The sequence below is a fragment of the Anabrus simplex genome, chromosome 9 (assembly GCF_040414725.1).
Source record: "Anabrus simplex isolate iqAnaSimp1 chromosome 9, ASM4041472v1, whole genome shotgun sequence".
NCBI lineage: Eukaryota > Metazoa > Arthropoda > Insecta > Orthoptera > Tettigoniidae > Anabrus > Anabrus simplex.
In genome coordinates this window covers 21,589,430-21,612,234 of record NC_090273.1, presented here as the reverse complement: position 1 = coordinate 21,612,234, position 22,805 = coordinate 21,589,430, and the positions used below count along the sequence as shown (strand labels likewise).

Sequence of the window (22,805 nt, the reverse complement as noted above, 5' to 3'; positions counted from 1 at the left end):
CCAAACCCCATGGCTCTACAGCCCTTGAAGGGCCTTGGCCTACCAAGCGACCGCTGCTAAGCCCGAAGGCCTGCAGATTACGAGGTGTCGTGTGGTCAGCACGGCGATCCTCTCGGCCGTTATTCTTGGCTTTCTAGACCGGAATATTTATAATAGATTCAAATTATATTATGCAGAAGATTCACCCCTTTCTTATTTTTTACTTAACTTGGTAAGTTTGTTACTATGCCCACTTTATCTTGATTAATTTCTGTGCCTTTTTTACCCTGCTTTAATAGTCAAAGTTTGGTTACCGTTTGGCCGAACATTATACTTTGAAGGTATTGCCATATTATTTCACCCTTTGCTTGGGTTTGCCTATTTTCAATGTCCAGCCACATTATGTGGGTGTTTCTTACCTTATTTGTATGTATCATGTCAATGTTGTGGCATGATACGGTCTATTCCAATATTGTTGGTGTGACTGACATCTCCGTTTATACATGCCTGGTATTTTGGATATCTTGTCGGGGATTTCTTTGATGTCTTATGCTTGGCCCGTTTTAAGGTCTCTAAGTCTGCTCTGTAAATGCTTACATGGCATTTATCATCAAAGCTGTTTTCTTGAGACCTTCTGGTGGTTATGTACTCTGGTCTTGTACATATGCAGTCTGGTAATTAGGGCCTATCTATGGTATTTCCCCCTGTACTATCATATTGAGTGATTTTGCATTTTGGTGCATTTCTACATGGCACTTTCGATCTGTTAGATGCCCGGTTTTGTATGTTTGTCGTGCGGTTGAGTGGAATAGATTGTATTTAGTTACACAATGAAAGAGAATGTTTTATTTTGCTGACTCATCTTACATCCCATTAATGTCTTGCTATTGTGCGACCTTATCCCTTCTTTTGGGCTCTTTCAGAGATAGCCATTTTATTTTTCTGCATGAATCCTTTAATACTTCCTTTCATTTGCCACCCATCCACATGTGACGCATTTTTTTTGCCCTATTTTATTTTCTTCTTTGCTCTAAGTCATTATTGAGGAGCCTTTTTCTCTGGGGTCTGTACCTTCTCTTGAAATAAGTTATTAATATCGGAAATATTTCACTCCGAGGTAAACGGGATATTATGAGAAGAGTTTTTCTCCTGATGAAAGAATGAGTGGGAGCCCTAGCCCATCTCTGGTACTGAAGTACTGTAAACAAATTGTATTATCTTATGAAGGTCGCAAGGGAGGTGTTATGTTGACAATCATCACACGCAAGCACTTGTAAGTTTAATTTTCTTGTTATGAATTTATTTATCTTCCATTTGAACCTTTTTAATAAACGTATGTTTAAGTCTTGTCTCTTTCTCTCCTTTGCCGTAGTAAGGTTGGGTTAGTTGCATACATAGGACAAAAGGAGTCCAACTTGAGACATTTTTTCTGATCGACGATTTATCGGACCTGAATACTTTCCACCAGCCGGCCCCGTAGTGTAGGGGTAGCATGCCTCCCTCTTACCCAGAGGCCCCGGGTTTGATTCCCGGTCAGGTCAGGGATTTTTACCTGGACCTGAGGGCTAGTTCGAGGTCCACTCAGCCTACATGATTAGAATTGAGGAACTATCTGACGGTGAGATAGCGGTCCCGGTCTAGAAAGCCAAGAATAACAGCCGAGAGGATTCGTTGAGCTGACCACATGACACCTTGTAATCTGCAGGCTTTCGGGCTGAGCCGCAGTCCCTTGGTAGGCCAAGGTCCTTCAAGGGCTGTAGTGCCATGGGGGCGAATACTTTCCACCACATTGCCCCTCTAGTATTAAGCTCTGGTATGTAATATTTATCGCCTTGCATTGTTGCGATGTCTTCATTTGCGTTTTTCTCCATGTTATCTCTGCTGATTGGTAATGTTGTGTTTGGAATAATGGAAGGGAGGGGGGATGTCACAAAACAAACAAAGAGGAATTGGTTCTTTACTCGATAAGAAGCGAAGTGTTAAAAAATGTGTACTTAACAAGGAAAAAGTAAATGTAATCGCACAAAGATTAGAACATACGCCTACAAAATCCCTAAGACAACTTGTACAAGAAGCTGGGGTTTCGAAGAGCTCAGCATGGTAGGCTACAAAAATATTAAAATAACCTCAATTACGGAAGACGAACTAATGCGTGTGAATCAGAGTTTCCTAAGACAATGCCAGAAATGTGTGGATGCAGGAGAACATTTCCAACATCTCCTGTCATAGGGTATGAGCTTATTTTCTTAATTCTTAATTACTCATTTTCTTAATTGTTATTTTCTTAATTTTAATTGTTATCCCATGACGTGCACGGATAAAGTGAGCGAAGTGCTGTCCATGTTGTTTTGCCGTGGAGCGGGGAGTGATGAGTCAACAGGAGGCAGATAAGCTGGGCGCGCCTCCTCGCCAACCGATGAGAGATACTCACTGTACTAAAAATATTAGGCCTATGTGGATGTTGTCATTTCTAACCAGGCACAAAATAAAATCCTCAGCATGGAGTCATTGCAGCACTCTTGGGATCCACAGCACGCTTTTTGAGAAGCACTGCTATGTAGGAAGAAATATTATGAACTTATTTCTCCAGACTTATCTTGGACTCTCACGGAAATCTAATAAATAATTTTAATGTTTTAAGAATTTGAAACTACTCTTGGTAACAGAATATGGATCTGTGAACTGTTAGGAATCTTTACATTTCATGAAGACTTTGCTCTGAGTCTTCAGGAGAGATCCTAACATTGTTAAACCAGCCATAATCAACTGAATTTCAGTTCTGAGCAAAGTTTTCAACCACAACTACGATTAAAATTATTAGAACAGTTGTAGTTGTGGTCAGTTGAGTTTCTCTTTCTTCCTTCATGTGACATAAACCCATAAGATTTGTTTGATGTCTCTGGAACTTACTAGAAATCTTTATAGGCAGACTTGGACAAGAAACTGAAATCTTTAAATCTAGGTTATATCTAGGTTTTGAAGTACAAGAGTTCAGATTATAATTTTTCCCCATGCAGACCATGTTTGATGGTAGGGCAGCCATTTTCCTTGTGCACATTTTAACTGTAGTGCGGAACCAGCTAATATAAAGCAACTATGTGTATAAAGAGCTGTACCGTGATAAGTGCAAAGTGAGGTTCCCTTTGAACTTCCACCATTTACAACAGGCTGATTGTTTAGTTCCAGCTCAATAAGCACAGATATGACAAGTCACAGGGAAAAGCAGGAGTTCCAGAATTGATGTGAACCCAGGTCTGTTGAGGTTATCAAGAGCAGTGATGATAGCAGTATGAAACAATGTTTCCCTTCATGGAATAGTTCTACTTCAAGGTTTACAGAACTTTTCTGTTTTGCTTTGACCTCTCTGAAGAAAATTTGATACAGCTAATTTAAAATATTATGATTCAGAACAATTTCTTCTTTTATGATGGATTATAGTATGCACCAAACTGCAATTACCTGTTGAAGTTCATGGAAAGCACAAAACTATATACAACCCATTTTAGATGACAAATTTTCTAGAAGCACCTGAGAAACATGCAAATAATATTTGATCCAATGATACAATTACTAGACTGTGAAGCTATTTGGGGTAGAAGTCACCAAGGCAATTGTGCACCAGCACATGATCACCGTAGGATTTGGCTACGCTCCCAAACATAGAACCATGGATGACATGCTGCATCAAAAGCTGTAACATCCTAGCCACCCTAGGAATGAAATTAATGACCTACCGAATTCTCAACTGCAGTTGTGAAGGCTGAACTGGAAAGATGAGGCTCTATTAAGTTCTGAAACATATAATGTAGCTAAAGTTTGGTAAACAAAACTGGATGATGATAATCAAAATTCAAATGCTAACAGTCGTAATATGTCGAACAATATCTAGAAAACAACTGCTGCTAAACTCAAACCTGGCACACCATTTTATATCAAATGATATATGTTAAATTTGTGATGACAGAAACAAATTTTAAACAATGTGACTATGCAATAAAATAAATGTTTATGTGAAAACTGAACAGGAGAAGTAGCTAGAGTGGAGGGTGATATGTAATTCTAAGGCTATACAGAGGAAGTTTGAATCAGGGATGTCTGAAGTGTAAGGTAAGCTTAATCTAAAATTAGTAAACTGCAGTGTAATCAGATGGAGTGTGTGAGTTTTGTATAATGTACATAGAGGCAGTTATTTGACAAACTTACTTGTGAAACACTCACCAAAGGGAACATTTTTGAGTAATGTTACAAATAAAAATGAAGAGGAAGTTGTATTTATTTCTGCTGCCGAAATCATTCTTACAAGTGAAAAGAAATTTGGAATCAAGATCAATGAAGCAGGAAGGTTAGTTCTTGTCCTCATGGAGCCCTTGATAGGGTGGTCATTACAGCTCTATTGGTAGAATGATATGATGTGGAACATAAGGTAATTCAGTAACAGAGAGGTTCAATATAAATTAAGACTTGGTGAAACTTGCTTGCTAGGAGGATAGAATATGCATCAATACAATGCAGTGAATGAAACAAACCCTCTCGTGAATGTTCAAGAAAACCTATAATTGGTGACTGTTCAGAATTAAATACAGCTCTGTTTACTGACAGCTTGTTTCTGTAAAGAAAACTTGAACATTTTTAAGGCTTCAAGTATTTGTCATCCTAACAAGTGTGATCAGGCAAATGTTGAAAAATGTTTAATGACTTTGGCATCAAAGAGAGTAATTTAATAGTTGTTATTACTATCCATACCTCCTTCTGCAGGAGTGGTTTGCGTTCAGGCGCTGTGAGATTACAGAGCGACTGGCACAAGTCTCGTAATCGTCTCAGCATGTCCTCTGTGGCTTCACGCAGCGAGACACTCAGGTCTTGTTTGGCTTGCAGGTCGGCAGCCAGATGACGATTATCTGGTGTGGCAGGGGTCGCTTTACGTAGTTCTTCCTCTGCCTGTTCAAGTAGTCTGAGGATTTCATCCTTCTGTTCTTTGTAGCTAAACCACACTTTCTGTGTCCCTGGAATAACAACACATACAATGATAAGTTAAAGAGAAATAATGATGTTCTTAAAGGAAGAAAGATGCAAAGAGTAAATGAACACTGAATGAATAATACGATGGGGGGATCAAATATAAATAGGATTTTACCTTTATTTAAATTCATTTATTGGAAAACACAAGGCAATTACAATTTTTCCACATAGTTTCCTGCTTTGGAAATGCATTTGTCTCAGCATACGGGCAGTTTTTCGATGCCCTCATCGTAAAAAGAACAGGATCGTATCACCAGCCAGTTGTGCAAGAAGTCTTCCACACTCTCGTCATCTACAAATTGTTGCCTTCCTAGAGCTTCTTTAAGCGGTCCGAACAAATGGAAATCACAGGGCAATAAGTCCGGGCAGTAAGAAGGATGATCAAGTGTAGTCCAGTCCTTGGAGACAGTTAGAGCTGCAGTGTGGGGCCGTGCATTGTCATGGAGGAGGATGACCTGTCGAATTGGTTGGTCTTGTCTTCTGGGGCAATATGCAACCCTCGTCTTGTTCAACAGCTCGCAGTAGTAAACAGCAATGATTGTGCATCATTCATGCCTGTCGACTGTCGTCAATAATGTCTTTAACCGCACGAATATTTTTGTCCGTAATGCTGGTCCAAGAACAGCGATTGTGTTGCTGATTTTCCACACGTTCTCGTCCTTCCTTGAACTTTTTATGCCAGGAAAACACACATGTCCTTGATAATGTTTCATCACCAAACTGTGCAGTCAATCTCTGGCAAATTTTTGTCACCACTCCTTCACAAGCAAGAAATTTTAAAATTATGCATTACGCAATGGAGGGGTGCATCTATTGCTCCAACATCAAGAGCGTTACTGACGAAATGGCGGGAAGTATCTAACAGCATGCTCTCCCCACTCCTAACAGTTCCGCCTAAGCATAGCAGAAGCGCGGGGCCAATCCTACCAACTGTTGATGTTCAGGAACAAAAATCCCGTTTATATTTGATCGAGCAATTCTAATAATACATATTGTATATGGCCTCAGCTACTGTGTGTAGGCATTTTTATTTGATGCCATTGAGGCTGCCTGTTCATCAAAGCATTTCTGATGTGTATCAAAATCAATGGTAAAACTTCAGGAGTAGATTCCTCATACATTAATTTCATTAAGTAAATTCTTTCAAGAATAAAATTGCTGTGTCCACCTATTCAATACAATTATATTTTGTAGTGATTAAATCCTACATGAATTATAAACACTAGTTAGGAACATGTTTTGCCCCATTTTTGGGCATCTTCAACCTAATACTAATCTTAAGGTCAAGTCTTAAATCTATTAAACATTAGAACTTAATACTAAATACAATGGTCTTATGTTAAAAATTTTGTTTTACAAAAGTTGATATTTACATAGTTTACAATATGTACATTAATTAAAAGCCAGAATTTGTGAACAACGAAGCAACTAAATTATTTTATTTTACAATGACTAGATAACGTCCAAAGTGTAAAATGGATTTCTCCTACTGTATGGATGGAAGTTTATGCAAATGTGTTTATATTGACTAGAGATTGATCACAGCGTGAATTGGAGTTTTACCAACTGTATGGATGAACATTAGGTTGAAGGTTTTACAGTTGGTTCGTTCAAAGGTAAGTATATTGTTACAAAACTGGAACCGTGGTATAAAGCCGATTATGTTGGGTTTGAATATTCCTTTATAAAGAAGCATGGTAATATTTTATAGGTTAAAACATGTATGGTGGAAACATATTGTTGATATCATTCATTAGTGCTCATCTAATAAAAAATTTTGGATTATTGTGCCATTCTTGTTGATTAACATTCCCATTGGTGCATTGTTCAACCTTGGGAGTAATTATGAGCTGTCTGTAACTGAATAAGTGAAAAAAAGGAATTTAGAATGATGAATATAGAGCCCAATATAATAATTGTAAAGTGAAAGTTTTTACCCCATAAAAGTGGACGAACTTACTTGTCCTGTCAGATGTTAGCTGGAACCACTTGTTCCGGTTGTGTCTGAACGACTAACCTTGTTACTTCTTGTGAAGTATTGATGCGGTAACAGAGGTGTGGAGTGTAGAAGGGAAGGGGGAGTGAGTTTCAATTTGTGCGTCTGTGTTGTTGCTAGAGAGGCGTTACTCGAATTGGATTGGGCGGGCCCAGCATTAGGCGTGGCAATTGGAGCGCATGCGTGCTGTGATTTAAATATACTGGGGATTTTATTCTGATTTACGGGCTGGATTAACCTTGGAGTTGCCTCATATAACAGATTTTTGTTGTCAATGACATCGTTAAGATGATTATTTTTATTATAAGTTTGCTCCAAATAAATGTACAAGTTTTCCGTCTCGCTCAATAACTTCCCCTTACCTAGGCTTCTAACGATCGTCAAATCTTTCTCTATTGAGTTGAATTTATGGCCTGTTTCACTCATATGCTGGCTCACGGCCAAATACTTGTTATGCTTGAAAGCATTGTAATGTTCCAGATACCTTGTGTAAAAGCTCCTAACCTATAAACACCAGATCCTGAGTAAATGTTGTTATTATTATTGACCCTATTGTGGTTGAGGAATATGTTCTGGTTATTATTTACTGTCCTGAAGGATATGTTGACCTTGTGTTTTTTTAAACATTAGTGAGCTGATGGATAGCTGGGCTGTTATACGTAAATGTGGCGTGGCTGTTTTTCTTTGATTTAACTGGGACTAGGTTGGAAGATGGAAGAGAGCCTAATTTTGATCTTATTAATTGACTGATTGATTATATTTATTTTAAAGCCATTGAACTGAGCTAACTGTCTTATGTACTTCAGCTCTATTTCCAAACTTTTTGGTAAAAGAGGAATTTTTAGTGCCCTATATATTAGACTAAGATGGGCAGCTAGTTTAAATCACAGCACACATGTGCTCCAATTGCCACGCCTAATGCTGGGCCCTCCCAATCCAATTCGAGTAATGCCTCTCTAGCAACAACACAGACGCACAAGTTGAAACTCACTCTCCCTTCCCCTCTACACTCCACACCTCTGTTACCGCATCAATACTTCACTAGAAGTAACAAGGTTAGTCGTTCAGACACAACCGGAACAAGTGGTTCCAGCTAACATCTGACAGGACAAGTAAGTTCGTCCACTTTTATGGGGTAAAAACTTTCATTTTACAATTACCGTATTTATGCGAATAATACCCGCACATTTTTAAAAAAAATTTGAGGCACGAAATTGGGGTGCGGGTTTTATTTGCGCCAATGTTGGCACTTTTTTTTCAAAATCAGCCTTTCTAAATTTAGGGTGTGGGATTATTCGGTGGCGGATATTATTCGCGTAAATACGGTGGCGGGGATTATTTGCGTAAATACGGTATTATATTGGGTTCTACATTCATCATTCTAAAATCCTTTTTTCTCTTATTCAGTTACAGACAGCTCATAATTCCTCCCGAGGTTGAACAATCCACCAATGGGAATGTTAATCGACAAGAATGGCTCAATATTCCATAAATTTTTATCAGATGAGCTCTAATGAATGATATCAACAATATGTTTCCACCATACATGTTTTAACCTATAAAATATTACCATGCTTCTTTATAAAGGAATATTCAAACCCAACATAATCGGCTTTATACCACGGTTCCGGTTTTGTAACAATATACTTACCTTTGAACGAACCAACTGTAAAACCTTCAACCTAATGTTCATCCATACAGTTGGTAAAACTCCAATTCACGCTGTGATCAATCTCTAGTCAATATAAACACATTTGCATAAACTTTCATCCATACAGTAGGAGAAATCCATTTTACACTTTGGACGTTATCTAGTCATTGTAAAATAAAATAATTTAGTTGCTTCGTTGTTCACAAATTCTGGCTTTTAATTAATGTATATATTGTAAACTATGTAAATATCAACTTTTGTAAAAAAAAAAAAAAAATTAGCATAAGACCATTGTATTTAGTATTATTAAGTTCCAATGTTTAATACATTTAAGACTTGACCTTAAGATTAGCATTAGGCTGAAGATGCCCAAAATTAGGGCGAAACATGTTCCTAACTAGTGTTTATAATTCATGTAGGATTAAATCACTACAAAATATAATTGTATTGAATAGATGGACACAGTAATTTTATTCTTAAAAGAATTTTACTTATTGTGTCTTCAATATGGAACAAAATGAGATTTGTTACTTAATTTCATTAGCCATTTATTCTCCAGAGTTTGTTTTTCCTCTGGACTCAGCAAGGGATCCCACTTCTACCACCTCAAGGGCAGTGACCTGGAGTGTGAGACATTTGGCTGGGGATACAACTTCGTAGGAGGACCAGTACCTCGCCCAGGCCGCCTCACCTGCTATGCTGAACAGGGGCCACATGGGAGATGGGAAGACTGGAAGGGATATGCAAGGAAGAGGGAAGGAACCGACCGTGGCTTTAAGTTACGTACCATCCCGACATTTACCTGGAGAAGGAGTGGGGAACCACAGAAAACGATTGAGGTGGGAGTTGAACCTTCTCTACTCAGTTGACCTCCCAAGGCTGACTAGACTCTGTTCCAGTCCTCGTACCACTTTTCAAATTTCGTGGCAGAGCCGAGAATTGAACCTGGACCTCCGAGGGTGGCAGCTAACCACTAACCACTACCCAGAGAGAAGAAAAGAAAAAAAGAAAAAAAAAAGTGTGACAAATTGGGTCTGATTCATAATGTAACAGGCCTGCTTGACCTTCCTGTGTTTGTTGTCTGTAGAGTCCTGCTCCAGACGATTCAACTTCACTAGCAACTCTGAATTAACACAATAATTGCGAGTTAACAGTGTTACAGCTGTAACTTCCTCATTGCCCCTTGATGCAGTTCAGATTTATCTCCAGCACAAAAACTTTTATAATAACCCTCACCTCATATTTTAATTTTCATCATAATTTTTAATGAAAAACTTTTTTAACAGGCACTGTATACAATAGTGTGTCAAATGTTTTTAGATTATTATAATGTATTTTACTGAGGATGACCCACATGTCTAATTGAAAGCTCATCTTAACTAGAGGTACAGTATATTATGTATTGACTAGGAGGATAATTAAACACAATTTGACAATTTGTAACAGGTCAAACATCAGATTTATATTCTGTAATACCCAGTCAGTTGTTTACCTTTCAGTTTCTTCAACTTCTCCACGGTTTGGTTGTAGGCCTCATTCCAGCTGCTCTCGAGATTGGTCACCTCAGGCTTTATGAAAGCGGGAGCGTGCGTGTCTCGCGCCAGGTCTTTGCCTCGCTGTAACATGCTCATGATGTTTGGCCTCTGTTGATCAAGCTGTGTCACAGCTGATTCTTGTTGTCGTATCAACTGAACCACCGAATCCAGGGTCTCAGGATGTGGCCCAGTCATCGATGTCTCTTTCACTTTCTGCAGAAGACCACACACCTGGAGAAAACAATATACAGTATGTTAATACATTGTTTGTGGAACATTTCAATCAATCTACCTAACCATCCATCAGCACATCTTGCTTACAGCCCTTACATAGGGAAATTTATATAAATAAAATAATAATTCTGTCTATACACTTCAAATGTGAAAGCAAGAGCTAAAAAGTTTCCACCTATTCTATACTCATTTATTGTAACAATAATTACAAAGATTTAGGACTAGTTTTGGTCTCTCTAGAGACCATCGTCAGCCAAAATTATAGTTAAAAGCAAGTCATGACATACAGTAATAAAATAAGTATTGTACAAGCTAAAAATTACAATTTATCACGTATACAAGACAAAGATATGATGTCATATTATGACAAGAAGATCACAACCATAATTTTTGTTTTATAATATTTTGATGTTATAATTATTCCTGCAACATTGTCTTTGTCTTGTATATGTGTGTTTTAGTTGTCACATAATCTGTTTAATTTTATTTGGCTGAAGATGACCACTAAGTGGTTGAAACTAGTCCCAAGATTGATGTAATATTATTTACTTGGTATATGGTACTGAAAAGGTGGACCTTCTTGTCAATTTATTTCGTATGAAGGCATAGTTTATGAGGAAGAAATAGACACAGATGTAGAACAAATGCAAGAAAAGTGTAAAAAACTAAGTTTCATTTTGATAATGATTCTTTTTTAAGGTTACAATAAATAGTATTCAATAGGTGGAAACCTTTAGCTTTTGTATCTGACAATTTATGGAATGAGTTCATTATTTATTGAAATAATTTAAATAAATGTACCTCACGGACTTCCTTGCGATACGTGTAGCATTTGTAGTGTACATCTGTCTTGACCATGGTAAGTTCGATTGTTGGGATTAGATTCTTGTATCTAATGATCAGCTGTTCCAAGCGTCGCTGTTCTGCCAATGACTCTTCATCAGAGCAGTGTGACACAAGTGAGTCCAACGTCTGCACCAACCACTTCATGTCCTCACGACGTGTATCCACTTCACGACAGATTCCCTGAAATATACCAACATTAAGAGTACGTATTAAAATGATCACAATTTGAATCACTGAAAGATTATCATGACATGTTGTATCATGATTTAATACTCTCCAAGTACTACAGGAAATCAAATGCCACAATCTGTCAAACAAAGAATACAAATTTTCATTTCAAGAACTGTTAGGCAGTGCTACCTCTCCAATGAAAGGTGCATGTAGCACAGCAATGAATATTGTACATGCAGGCTGTCCGGGAAGTAAGTTTCGTTGCCTTGGTGAATCAGAGGTAGAATGTTTGACTCATGATCCCAAATTTGTCAGTTTAATACTGGCCAAAGTAAGTGATTTTTGAAGTTACAATCAAAGGCCTTGGTGCTTCGTATCATTGCTGTTGTCATGTTAAAGAACTCTGGTGGCACATTCAGTGTTACAGTTGCCTGACAAAATGAAATTTACATAGGAACTGTTCAGTACAATTCCACTTTCACTGTTACAGAGAAGTGTAATGTACGTATAAATTGGTATGCAGGGTGCCCAGAGGTTTACAACTCAGTCTAAAGATTTAGCAATCAATAGATATACGGTATATACTATAAGATACTACATTAACTCCAGTTCCCTCTGCAGGTATTTAATCATGTAGCCCAGCAAACTTTAGATGCCACTCTGAGTCACTAGGTAACATGTAACACCGTACAATTTTTTACTTGCCATGGCTACTTGTTATAACGCTCAGTGCTACTTGAATTCCAACCACACACTTCAGAGACCTTGGACCTGGCACATGTTTATTTAGAACACACATCCCACCATGTGGAACATTATCCCAAACTGTAGTAAAACATCTGTCTGCTATTTACTGGCAAACTAATATACTGTGTCATGTAACATACATTTGAACCTAAAAAGTTGCCACAAATTCAAATCCAACTAAAATTGGATACAGTACTTTACACATGCAAAACCTAATCCAACAATGGTTGGATAAGGAAGCAAATGTCATACTAACGAAACTAATGTTATGGGATTCTGAACAAAACACACACTAAACCAACAGGTTGTGTTCCTTTCTCGTTCCCCTACAGTTCAAACCAAATCATTTTCACATCTTTCTAGATCTTAAAATTTTTTCGGTAACTGATATTTTTACGAATATAACGTCAGAGAAGCTGTATACACAAGGTTTGTACCTCAAGTGGCATCGTTCTACAAGATGGAGATATGAAAATTGGTGATGGCCTTCCATAAAATCAGTCTGAAAAATGGTGGAAACCACAGTCTAAGATATGCAGTCGCAAAGCTTAACTTCTGTTTTTTTTTTTTTTTTTTTCTAGCTGTCCACCGAAAGTGCACCTGCATGGCCTGAAAGCTAATAATGCTCAGAGTAGAGGACTTTGCATATGATAGCCTCAGGGAAAGTAATAGATTTAAACCCATGATCTTGGGACCCGGAGGCTAACACTCTGCCCTGATCCACAAAGGGATTTACATCAAACACTTGTGAAACTTTTAAAAAAATTACATTTTTTAAAAGAATTTGTAGTCCGAAACAATACACTGGATATAAAGTAAGCTGGGATATTTGTGAAACTGCTGCATTCATTTTTAGTAACCCTACATAAGGAGGTGACAAGTTTCAAAATATTTATATTTTAAGTAATTTTTAAATAAGGTACCACGAAAAAAAAAGTTTTCTCATGGATGTGATTTTCTTGCCTGGACCCCAGTGAAAGTTAATGAAGTGAAAATTTTCTTTACTTCAGTTTCAGTAAAAGTTCAGTATTCTTTCAGAAAAACTGGCTAGCTATATTACTGACTGCATATCTTAAGATGAACAGAAGTCAAAGCAGCATTAAGCATATGGTTCTATTACATCTACAGTTGTCTTCTAACTCAGAGTTCCCACTTTAACAGTGAAGGAGGTGCCATTGATTCCATACAGGTACATTGTGAAGTGCCTTCTTCTCTCCCAGAAAGTGCAAATCAAACAGTCCACAACCACTGCATTGCAATGATGCCAGTGCTGAAGTAGCCAGGCTAGTGTTATGCTTTGTTTTGATAGGTGACTTCATTTGCAGAACAACAGGGGCGTACTGATTTTATATTAGTGATGTGAACTGTTGGAATGCATGAACAAGTACATTGATAAAGATAACCGCTCCCATTTGCCTTTCTCTTTTCCTTTGTACAAGTGTCCAGATTTTCAACACAGAAGAACTATTTTTAATTTTCTCTTCTGTGGCCTGTTGCATTGAGCGTCTCACCTAAGAGTTGCCAGGCGCCTTTTCTCTAGTGCTCCAAAATATATTTGCAATTTTGTTTTTGTAGAGTCAGACCAAACAAAGAACAGTCGTCAGGAACATCCTGTGTGTATGGGAGATGTCATTTTTGGTTAAAAGTGTAATTATATGTGCACAGTTGATAAAGTGGCCTAAAATGAATGCGATATTCTGTTGAAGGGTATTTATTGATGGTGATACTTCAACAAGAGGAATAGTTAATATTTATAGTAGCAGCCAAGAGCTTGCTGTTTGACAGGGAACCACGGAAAAACTGTTACGAGGAACTTCTTTTAAGCCATCTCTTTTTAGTTTTGATTCAGTTAATTTATAACTGTTAGGTTCTTTAGTCCATGAAAATTAATTTTGAGTAAATAAATTTATAAACTACTTGAAAAAGAAAACATGGTAACAGCATTTCATCTGCAAAAGAAACAAGTTACTTAATATCAAATCAAAATATTTCTCTTGTTCATAAATGCCTTATTTGGCAAGTGCTGTTTGCCTTCTGATCTCTTTTCTGAACCTCTTACCATTGGTGATCAGACTTCCTAGATAAGGGAAACTGGTGACTTGTTCTGCTGTCATGTTAAGAAATTCTTCAATCCCTAGATGTAAGACTCTCTTGGAAGACATGCCACTAGCATTCCATCAAGCAATGTACATCCTGCACGTCAGCAGCCCTGCATATTTTAGCCTTTGTATCCATAAGCACATTTATCCATATATCCTGATCACTGGATGGGTAGAGGTGAACCAACTGCTTCGCCTCCTTGCTCACCTAATGTACACAATTGTAATTCTTTGTTTGAGGGCACTTGAAGGATGGTTGCCCATTTGTACTTCCTCTCAAAACAATATTTACCAAAGTTATCTAAAATGGTTAACCACACCCAGGCGACTGGAGTGGGACATTAATAATGATGAAGATGATGACCTAAAACGTTTCCATTACCACTTCAATAATGCCTTGCATTGTTCAAATGACAATCTTACTTCATTCAAAGAAGAATGGGCCAATCAAACTGCGCAATGACAGACCACACCACACATTAACACCGGGCAGATTAACATGTTTATCCAGGTAAATGCGAGGATTTTTAGGAGCCCAGTACACGCAGTTGTGGTGGTTTACAGTACCATTTGGTTTGAATTGCGCTTCGCCAGACCAGATAACCATCCCTGCAAACCGTTCATCCTAACGACTCATACTTTCAAACTACTCGCAGTACTCCATCCTTCGATCCGGGTCGTCTTCAGCTAAGTGAGGCTGCTGTGTGGCAATAGTGTGGAGAGAGCGCAGCGTGCCACAAGCCAGCGAGATCAGGAAAGTCAAGAGATGTGTACCAGTATGACTAGTACAGCAACAACAACAGATACATCAAAGGATCCATACCAACTTGCCTTCCTCCTGTCTGCTTTTCCTCATAAGTTCTTTTTTAAACATTATTTTTATTATTATTATTAGAGGACCCATGCTGCTCTGCAGCAATTGCTATAAATAGGTCACATAACTTGTCTTGATATTCCTGTCATAGACATATTGTTTTGGCTGCGCTTTCCAATTATTTTCCCAGCAGGGTCACAAATTTTAACCATCATTGGTTAATTTTGCTGGCCCGTCTTCATCATCATTTTATCCTCATCACGACGCGTAGGTTGCCTACTGGCGTCAAATCAAACGACCTGCACCTCGCGAGCTGAACATATCCTTGGACACCTCCGGCACTAAAAGCCATATGCTATTTCATTTTTCTAAAGGCAATGCCTTGTCTATGCAACTATTGTTCTCTGTGCTCAGCTCCTCATTTCATTTCATAGCAGGAACCAAAATGAAGATTCTGTGCCAAGTCTTGAAGGAACGTCTTCCTTGGTCATCCTCGCTCTTTCTTCCTCGTGATTTTCCCTTCCAACGGATCGGTACGAAAGACACTATGTCCCAAGATATGGCCAGTGTATTTAGCTCTTCTTCTCTGAACTGTTAGCATCAGTTCTTTCTTCCTTTGAATTGCTTGCAGAATGCTTTTGTTTGTTCTCATTTCAATCCATTTAATTTGTAGCATTTGCCTTCAGCCCCACATCTCAAATGCTTCCAGTCATTTCCAGTTCTGATCTCCGAGGCGTGTTTGGAAATTAAAGATTTTACCTACAACAAGATGGCGCTCCACCTCATTACCACAGAGATGTCAGAGCCTACTCAATGAAAATCTACCTGGATGATGGAAAGGTCGGAGATAAGCTGTTGAGTACCCACCACAGTCTCTAGACCTTACACCTCTTGACTTCTACCTATAGGGATCTTGAAAATTGAAGTTTATCGATTGAGGTGCAATTCAATTCAGCTACACTGAATGAGCTACGAGAAACCATTGAGGCGTCTTGTGCGGCTATCACACCGGCAACACTGACAGCCTTAATTCGGTCAGCAGTTCAGCTGCATCAACGTTGTTTGGCTGCTAATGGGGGTCACTTTGAACCCAAAATACCTTCCACCTGTACAAGAATTGTAACGATATGTCAATTTGTTCCATTAATATTGACTATCAAACAGTGTCTACATTTTGCTGGACCTGTCTTATTGCCACAGCCAATAAATTTCCTTGAACGGAATATTGCACTCGACTAATTTAAGGCCGGTCTATCAATTGGGCACATAAAATTATACTTCAAACAACATTTTGTTTGCAGTGAGAACCAAAACAGCATTTTTTGTTGACACTGGATGTCGCATGATGTGCCTGATGAGCAGTTTTTATCTGGGCTGACTCTACCTACACATTACAAAAAATGAAATTGAAAATATCTTCTGAGACACCAGAGAAAAGGCACGTGATGGTTCTCAGGTTAGACACTCGATATGGACATTTTTAGATCTATATAAAGTTTTTGCTCTCTGAGAGTCCAACCGAATGTACTTTCACATGATAACATACGGTTCATCTAAAATGTTGCTTCAACATATACATGGTGTTTGAAAAATACATTGCAAAATTGTAGGGTTGGATTCCTCATATGTAGAGAAGACTAAAATGTTATAACCGAGTATGGAAATTCATAATTACCATATCAGACTCTCAAGGATTGTAAACTGGAATGCTATTTGCTAGAATATAGCTTGAATTTCCTATAATGATGCATTCTATTGATAATCTCACAAGAAATATTTGAAATGCCCATCCCCTGCCAAACAGCAGGCTCCTGTTCATTCTCTCATCCTGTTACAAACATGCAGTGCTCATAGGCCATGCACTGCTATTTTTCTCTTCCCCCCCACTTGTCCTTGACCTTAGAAGACATATGAATTCAATACCTTCCTGTCAACAGTTCCCATGCATCATTGCTTCATTCTGGGCAGTAGAAATGAAACAAATATCTGACGTATAAGCTATACATTTTATGGTTGGGCCCGTGTTGATGGATGTGAATACATAGTTTACTCTTGTGTATTGATTAGGTGGATAATAAACTAAAGTTTTTGTAAAAAGTAAGTAAAACAAATAGCTGATGCAGACTGACAGTCCCGGGTGACTATTGCCGTATAAAATTGCTAATTGTTGCTGCTTATTTATGTATTGTAAGTTGGCTATTTTTTAAGTAGTAGACTTTTATTGGAGGTCATATGGATGGTGCTTTGTTGTAAAAAGAAAATAATTCTGACAACCCCATGCCACGCAGGGAGTGCCTTCGCTGCTTGTCCTCCAAACTTGTTGTGGAACATGCGCGAAACTGAGCTGCCTTAAATAATCTGCCTAGTAATATTCTGTCAAGGATCTGTGAAATTGTCAAAATTGAGCCTTGAGGTTGCCCTCTGGAGAATTCCAGCCCTCACAGAGGTCAGTGTGCTTACTGTGATAGGAAGAAACAACAGACCTACCAGGTAGAGTTGTAAAAAAGTGCAATAAATACTTGTGTCTTGAACATGCAACTATTGTGTGCTCCGAATGCTTGAATAATGTAGAAAGTGGCTAAAATGCGCTGAGAGATGTTAATTCCTTATTATGTATTAAGTGTTTATCTGTGATTGTAAATATTTTTTGCTGCTATCCATTGGATCATTAAGTGATTATTCCTTTAACATTGTTCTATAACATTTTGACATTTTTTATTGTTGTATATACTTTTAGAATGATTAAACATATTTTAAATTAGTTGTTGTACCTAAACAATGCATTTTCTGCACTAGTTTTATATTAACAACTCCTAAATCTACTTATATGTACGTGCCGCCCCACAGTCTGCCGCAACTCCTCACAGCACAAAAGGCAGCGCGACTATTGCAGGGTTAAAAATGCCTGGTGATGTACATATCATTTGACAAGCCTGTGCAATTCTTCCAGGAGGTGTTGCTTCATCCTCACATCAGCCATGTACTGTACACCAACCATTTTAGATCATCATCATCATCAATGTCCCACTCCAGTCGCCTGGGTATGGTTAACCATTTTAGGTAACTGTGGTAAAAATATTGTTTTGAGAGGAAGTACAAATGGGCAACCATCCTTTAAGTATCCTCAAACAAAGAATTACAATTTTTTACATTAGGTGAGCAAGGAGGCGAAGCAGTTGGTTCACCTCTACCCATCCAGTGATCAGGATATATGGATAAATGTGCTTATGGATACAAAGGCTAAAATATACAGGGCTGCTGACATGCAGGATGTACATTGCTTGATGGAATGCTAGTAGCATGTCTTCCAAGAGAGTCTTACATCTAGGGATTGAAGAATTTCTTGACATGACAGCAGAACAAGTCACCAGTTTCCCTTATCTAGGAAGTCTGATCACCAATGGTAAGAGGTTCAGAAAAGAGATCAGAAGGCAAACAGCACTTGCCAAATAAGGCATTTATTATCAAGAGAAATATTTTGAGCCGGCCCCGTGGTGTAGAGGTAGCGTACCTACCTCTTACCCGGAGGCCCTGGGTTCGTTTCCCAGCCAGGTCAGGGATTTTTACCTGGGCCTGAGGGCTGGTTCGAGGTCCACTCAGCCTATGTGATTAGAACTGAGGAGCTATCTGATGGTGAGATAGTGGCCCCGGTCTAGGAAGCCAAGAATAACGGCCGAGAGGATTCGTCGTGTTGACCACACGACACCTCATAATCGGCAGGCCTTCGGGCTGAGCAGCGGTCGCTTGGTAGGCCAAGGCCCTTCAAGGGCTGTAGTGCCATGGAATTTGGTTTGGTTTGGAAATATTTTGATCAGTGCAAATTCAGATTTTGAAATTAGTAAGAAATTTGTGATGTCTTTTGTACAGAGTGTGTTACTGTATTGGTGTGAATCTTGGACAATGAGAGATCAGAACTGGAAACGACTGGAAGTGTTTGAGATATGGGTCTGAAGACAAATGCTACAGATTAAATGGATTGAAATGAGAACAAACAAAAGCATTCTGCACGGAATTCAAGGGAAGAAAGAACTGTTGCTAACAGTACAGAGAAGAAGAGCTAAACTCACTGGCCATATCTTGGGACATAATATCTTTCTTACCGATCTGCTGGAAGGGAAAATCGCGAGGAAGAAAGACCGAGGGTGACCAAGGAAGACATTCCTTCAAGACTTGGTACAGAATCTTCATTTTGGTTCCTGCCATGAAATGAAATGAGGAGCTGAGCACAGAGAACAATAGTTGCATAGACAAGGCACTGCCTTTAGAAAAATGAAATAGCGTATGGCTTTTAGTGGCGGAGGTGTCCAAGGACATGTTTGGCTCGCGAGGTGCAGGTCGTTTGATTTGACGCCCGTATTCGACCTGTGTGTCGTGATGAGGATAAAATGATGATGAAGGCGTGCCAGCAAAATTAACCAATGACCGTTAAAATTCCTGACCGTGCTGGGAATCGAATCGGGACCCCTGTGACCAAAGGCCAGCACACTAACCATTTAGCCACGGAGCCGGACATTACCTTTAGACATTGATGATGATGGACTCATTAATCATCAATGATCTGCATGTAAGGCTATCACACAGGTGGTTTATGTAGCATTAAAAAAGAAATGTTTTCAAACAATTTGGACATTTTTCAAACATTTCTCTTGATAAGTTATTCCAGTCTCTTATCCTTTATCCTCATCATCACCATCATCCCTTGTCCTATACATGAATTTTTGCCCCAATTTGTCCTCTTGAATTCAAACTTTATTTTCATATTATATCTTTCCTAATTTTAAAAGCTCCACTAAAGCTTATTCATCGACTAACGCCGTTCCATGCCATCTCTCCACTGACAGTTTGGAACATACTGCTTAGTCAAGCAGCTTGTGTTTATATGGTATAAACATATGAGGAATCTAACTCTGCAATTATGCTGTGTATTTCTGAAACACCCAGTATATCCTGCTCTTGTTGGCTTTCATATACCAGAGTATTTATGTATGTACTTCTCCAAGAAATCTACTTCGATCATACAGACAATATGCACAGAACAAATTTAACTTTGGAGGGCCCACTTATAAACCACAAGAAACTAATTGATACATGATAATATTTTTGAATTTGATGCATATATGACTTTTTTTAAAACTTACAACCTAGTTGCTGTAAGAAATAACATATAATCATGATATTTTAAATACACTTACAAAAAAAAATACACAGAACATACAGGGCACCTAGAATAATAACATGAGGAAAAAACTGTCTGAAATTCAGACCCACTTGAAGAAAATAAGAGAAATCAACCGAGTACAGTCCTTTCATGCAGATCTGCACAGGAGGGGGGTTTAAGTGAAGACATCTGACAATTACGCAGAGAGAAATGAGGATTGTCTGTTTCTAGACAACACTGGTCTATGCTTACCTTCAAGGATACATTAGATCAACTATATAGAAAAGTAGCCAGACCAACATGCATTGTGAAAGGTGGGGTAACATCTATATAGATATTAAGAGGAAGAGAAATACAGTATTATGGCAATAGGATTTAATGACATCTCATAGATTTACATACATGAACAGGAACACTTCTTTTTCAGAATCAAGAACAAAGATTTGTACAAGGAATGTAAAATTATGATACATTGCACATTTTCTATGTCCTTTGTATACCAGCAGAACAAAATAAAATACATTCTGTACCAAACTTTAAAATGAGATCTTGAAATAATGGGAATGTTTCATATAATCACGCTTTGCCTGCTTGTACCTACTCTACACATGCAGATTCTAAATTTGTATAAACCAGATTAGCTTCTTTTAGGAGTCTACAGTCCTCAGTAAAGTGTAGAGTATGAAGCCTAGCAATGAAGCAATGCATTAAAATTTCAGATTTATGCTGAAATTCTTGCTTTAAACCCAAGAGGTGATTTTATTTTTATGTGAGAGAGAATAGTTAAAATTTATCATTTTTGTTTATATGGTTGATAATTATGTTGTTTATTAAGAAAATCCAATCTCTCTTACTTATTCTACCTTTCATCATGCATACCAGATGTATGCATAAGTTTTTGCTGGTTTTTGTGGCAAAGAAAACACATAATATTCAAGGGAAATTCATTTTTTGTTTATTGGCCATCAGCTTCAACGCACTTCGCTCATCTTTCAAGTAAGTTATGAATACCAGGCCAGAAAAACTGCTTATCTTTTGCAGCAAAGCATTCGTCGAGCCATTTTCCAATTTCCTCAAAATTGCTGAAGTGATGTTCTGCGAGCACGTGCCCCATTGATGCGGAGAGGTGATAGACAGATGGTGCCAGGTCGGGGCAGTATGGCGGTTGTGAAAGGATGTCCCATTCAAGCAATTTCAAAGTCTCTTTCACTGCCTTTGCTGTCTGAGACGCGCACTGTCATGTAACAAAATCACTTTGCCATGTCGTCTGGCCCATTCCGGTCATCTTTCGATCAACGCATGATTTAAATTAATCATTTGTTGGTGATAGCATTGTGCTTTAATGGTTTAGCCAGGCTTCAGGAGTCTTCGCACTTTTGTGGTCTAATGTTCTAATTCATGGAGCGTGTTCAATATATGTTTCTACCAGCAAACGATGACTTTCCACAACCTTTTTCTTTTGATTGAAAAAGAAAAGCAATGCGTGTTGCAAATGTTCTTTTTCAGACACAAACATTGACATGATCACTGAATGATACAACACAGATACTAGTGTTTGGCTCACTCAACATGTGTGTGTTGGTAGGTTAATGTCAGACGAAGAAACTGACGTATGTGTCAAATTCATACGCTGTGTACTGTTCGCTGGCACCATCCCTTAGTGAAACCGGAAAAGACTTAAGCATACACATGGTACATCATCCTTCCCCCCACCCCTCCACCTTTTTTTGTACAGAAATCACTTGTACTGGTATTGGTTGGTACATCATCTTTTTTTTCCCCTTCCGTTTTGTACGCAGATTACTTGTACTGGTATTAATAAAATGGAAAATATTTTTGTGTAATTTATGTATCTGACTGACAGGTCCAAGCTGAAAGGCGTCAAGCAAAATACAACTTTTGAGGTGAACACATTTGATCAATTACGATGCCAATTGAGTGAGACAAAAATAAATATATATTGCGCCAATACAGACAAGTTGCATACACGTTCATAGGGGAACAGTTTACCCATCTGCCAATAAGAATGATTCTTGAAAATATTCATATTCACGACAAGTAATCAAAAGACTTCTTGAGGGTACGGCGGCCAGCCTATATCAAGTGTGTGTAGTGACACGTGCGTTAAACCAATTTAAATGCTCAGACTGAGATGCAATGACTATTAAAAAAAAAGGCTGTTTCTATGGCTAAATGGTTAGCATGCTGGCTTTTGGTCCAAGAGATCCTGGGTTTAATTCACAAATGTAGTGGGGATTTTAACCACCTTCAATGGTTACTTTCCCTGGCTCAAGGACTGGATGTTTGTGCTGCACTGAAAATTAGGTTTCATCCTAGATAAGGTGCCATTCCCCACAGATGCAAAAATTGCTCATGTGCATCAACTCAGAAGACCTGACCCAGGCCTCTCCGGAGGCCGTACCCCATTATTATAATAAGGTTATTATTGACCCACACTGACATATGCAGCAGAGACCTGGACATAAGAAAAGACAGAATAGTAAAATGCTGCAGTGAGATTGAATTGTTAAGATGTACGACAGCAAAAACAAAAAG

The 22,805-nt window shown here is 38.4% G+C and overlaps 1 protein-coding gene across 1 annotated transcript in view; it reads right to left on the bottom strand.

Annotated features, from left to right (window-relative positions):
* Msp300 (Muscle-specific protein 300 kDa) overlaps positions 1-22,805 on the bottom strand; it is a 589,230-nt gene that overhangs the window by 303,805 nt on the left and 262,620 nt on the right. Inside the window, exons 23-25 of the mRNA XM_068229229.1 lie at positions 11,216-11,440; positions 10,138-10,411; positions 4,723-4,982 (exon numbers count right to left, since the gene is read on the bottom strand). Coding sequence (XP_068085330.1) covers positions 4,723-4,982; positions 10,138-10,411; positions 11,216-11,440 — 759 coding nt within the window. The remainder of the gene's footprint in view (positions 1-4,722; positions 4,983-10,137; positions 10,412-11,215; positions 11,441-22,805) is intronic.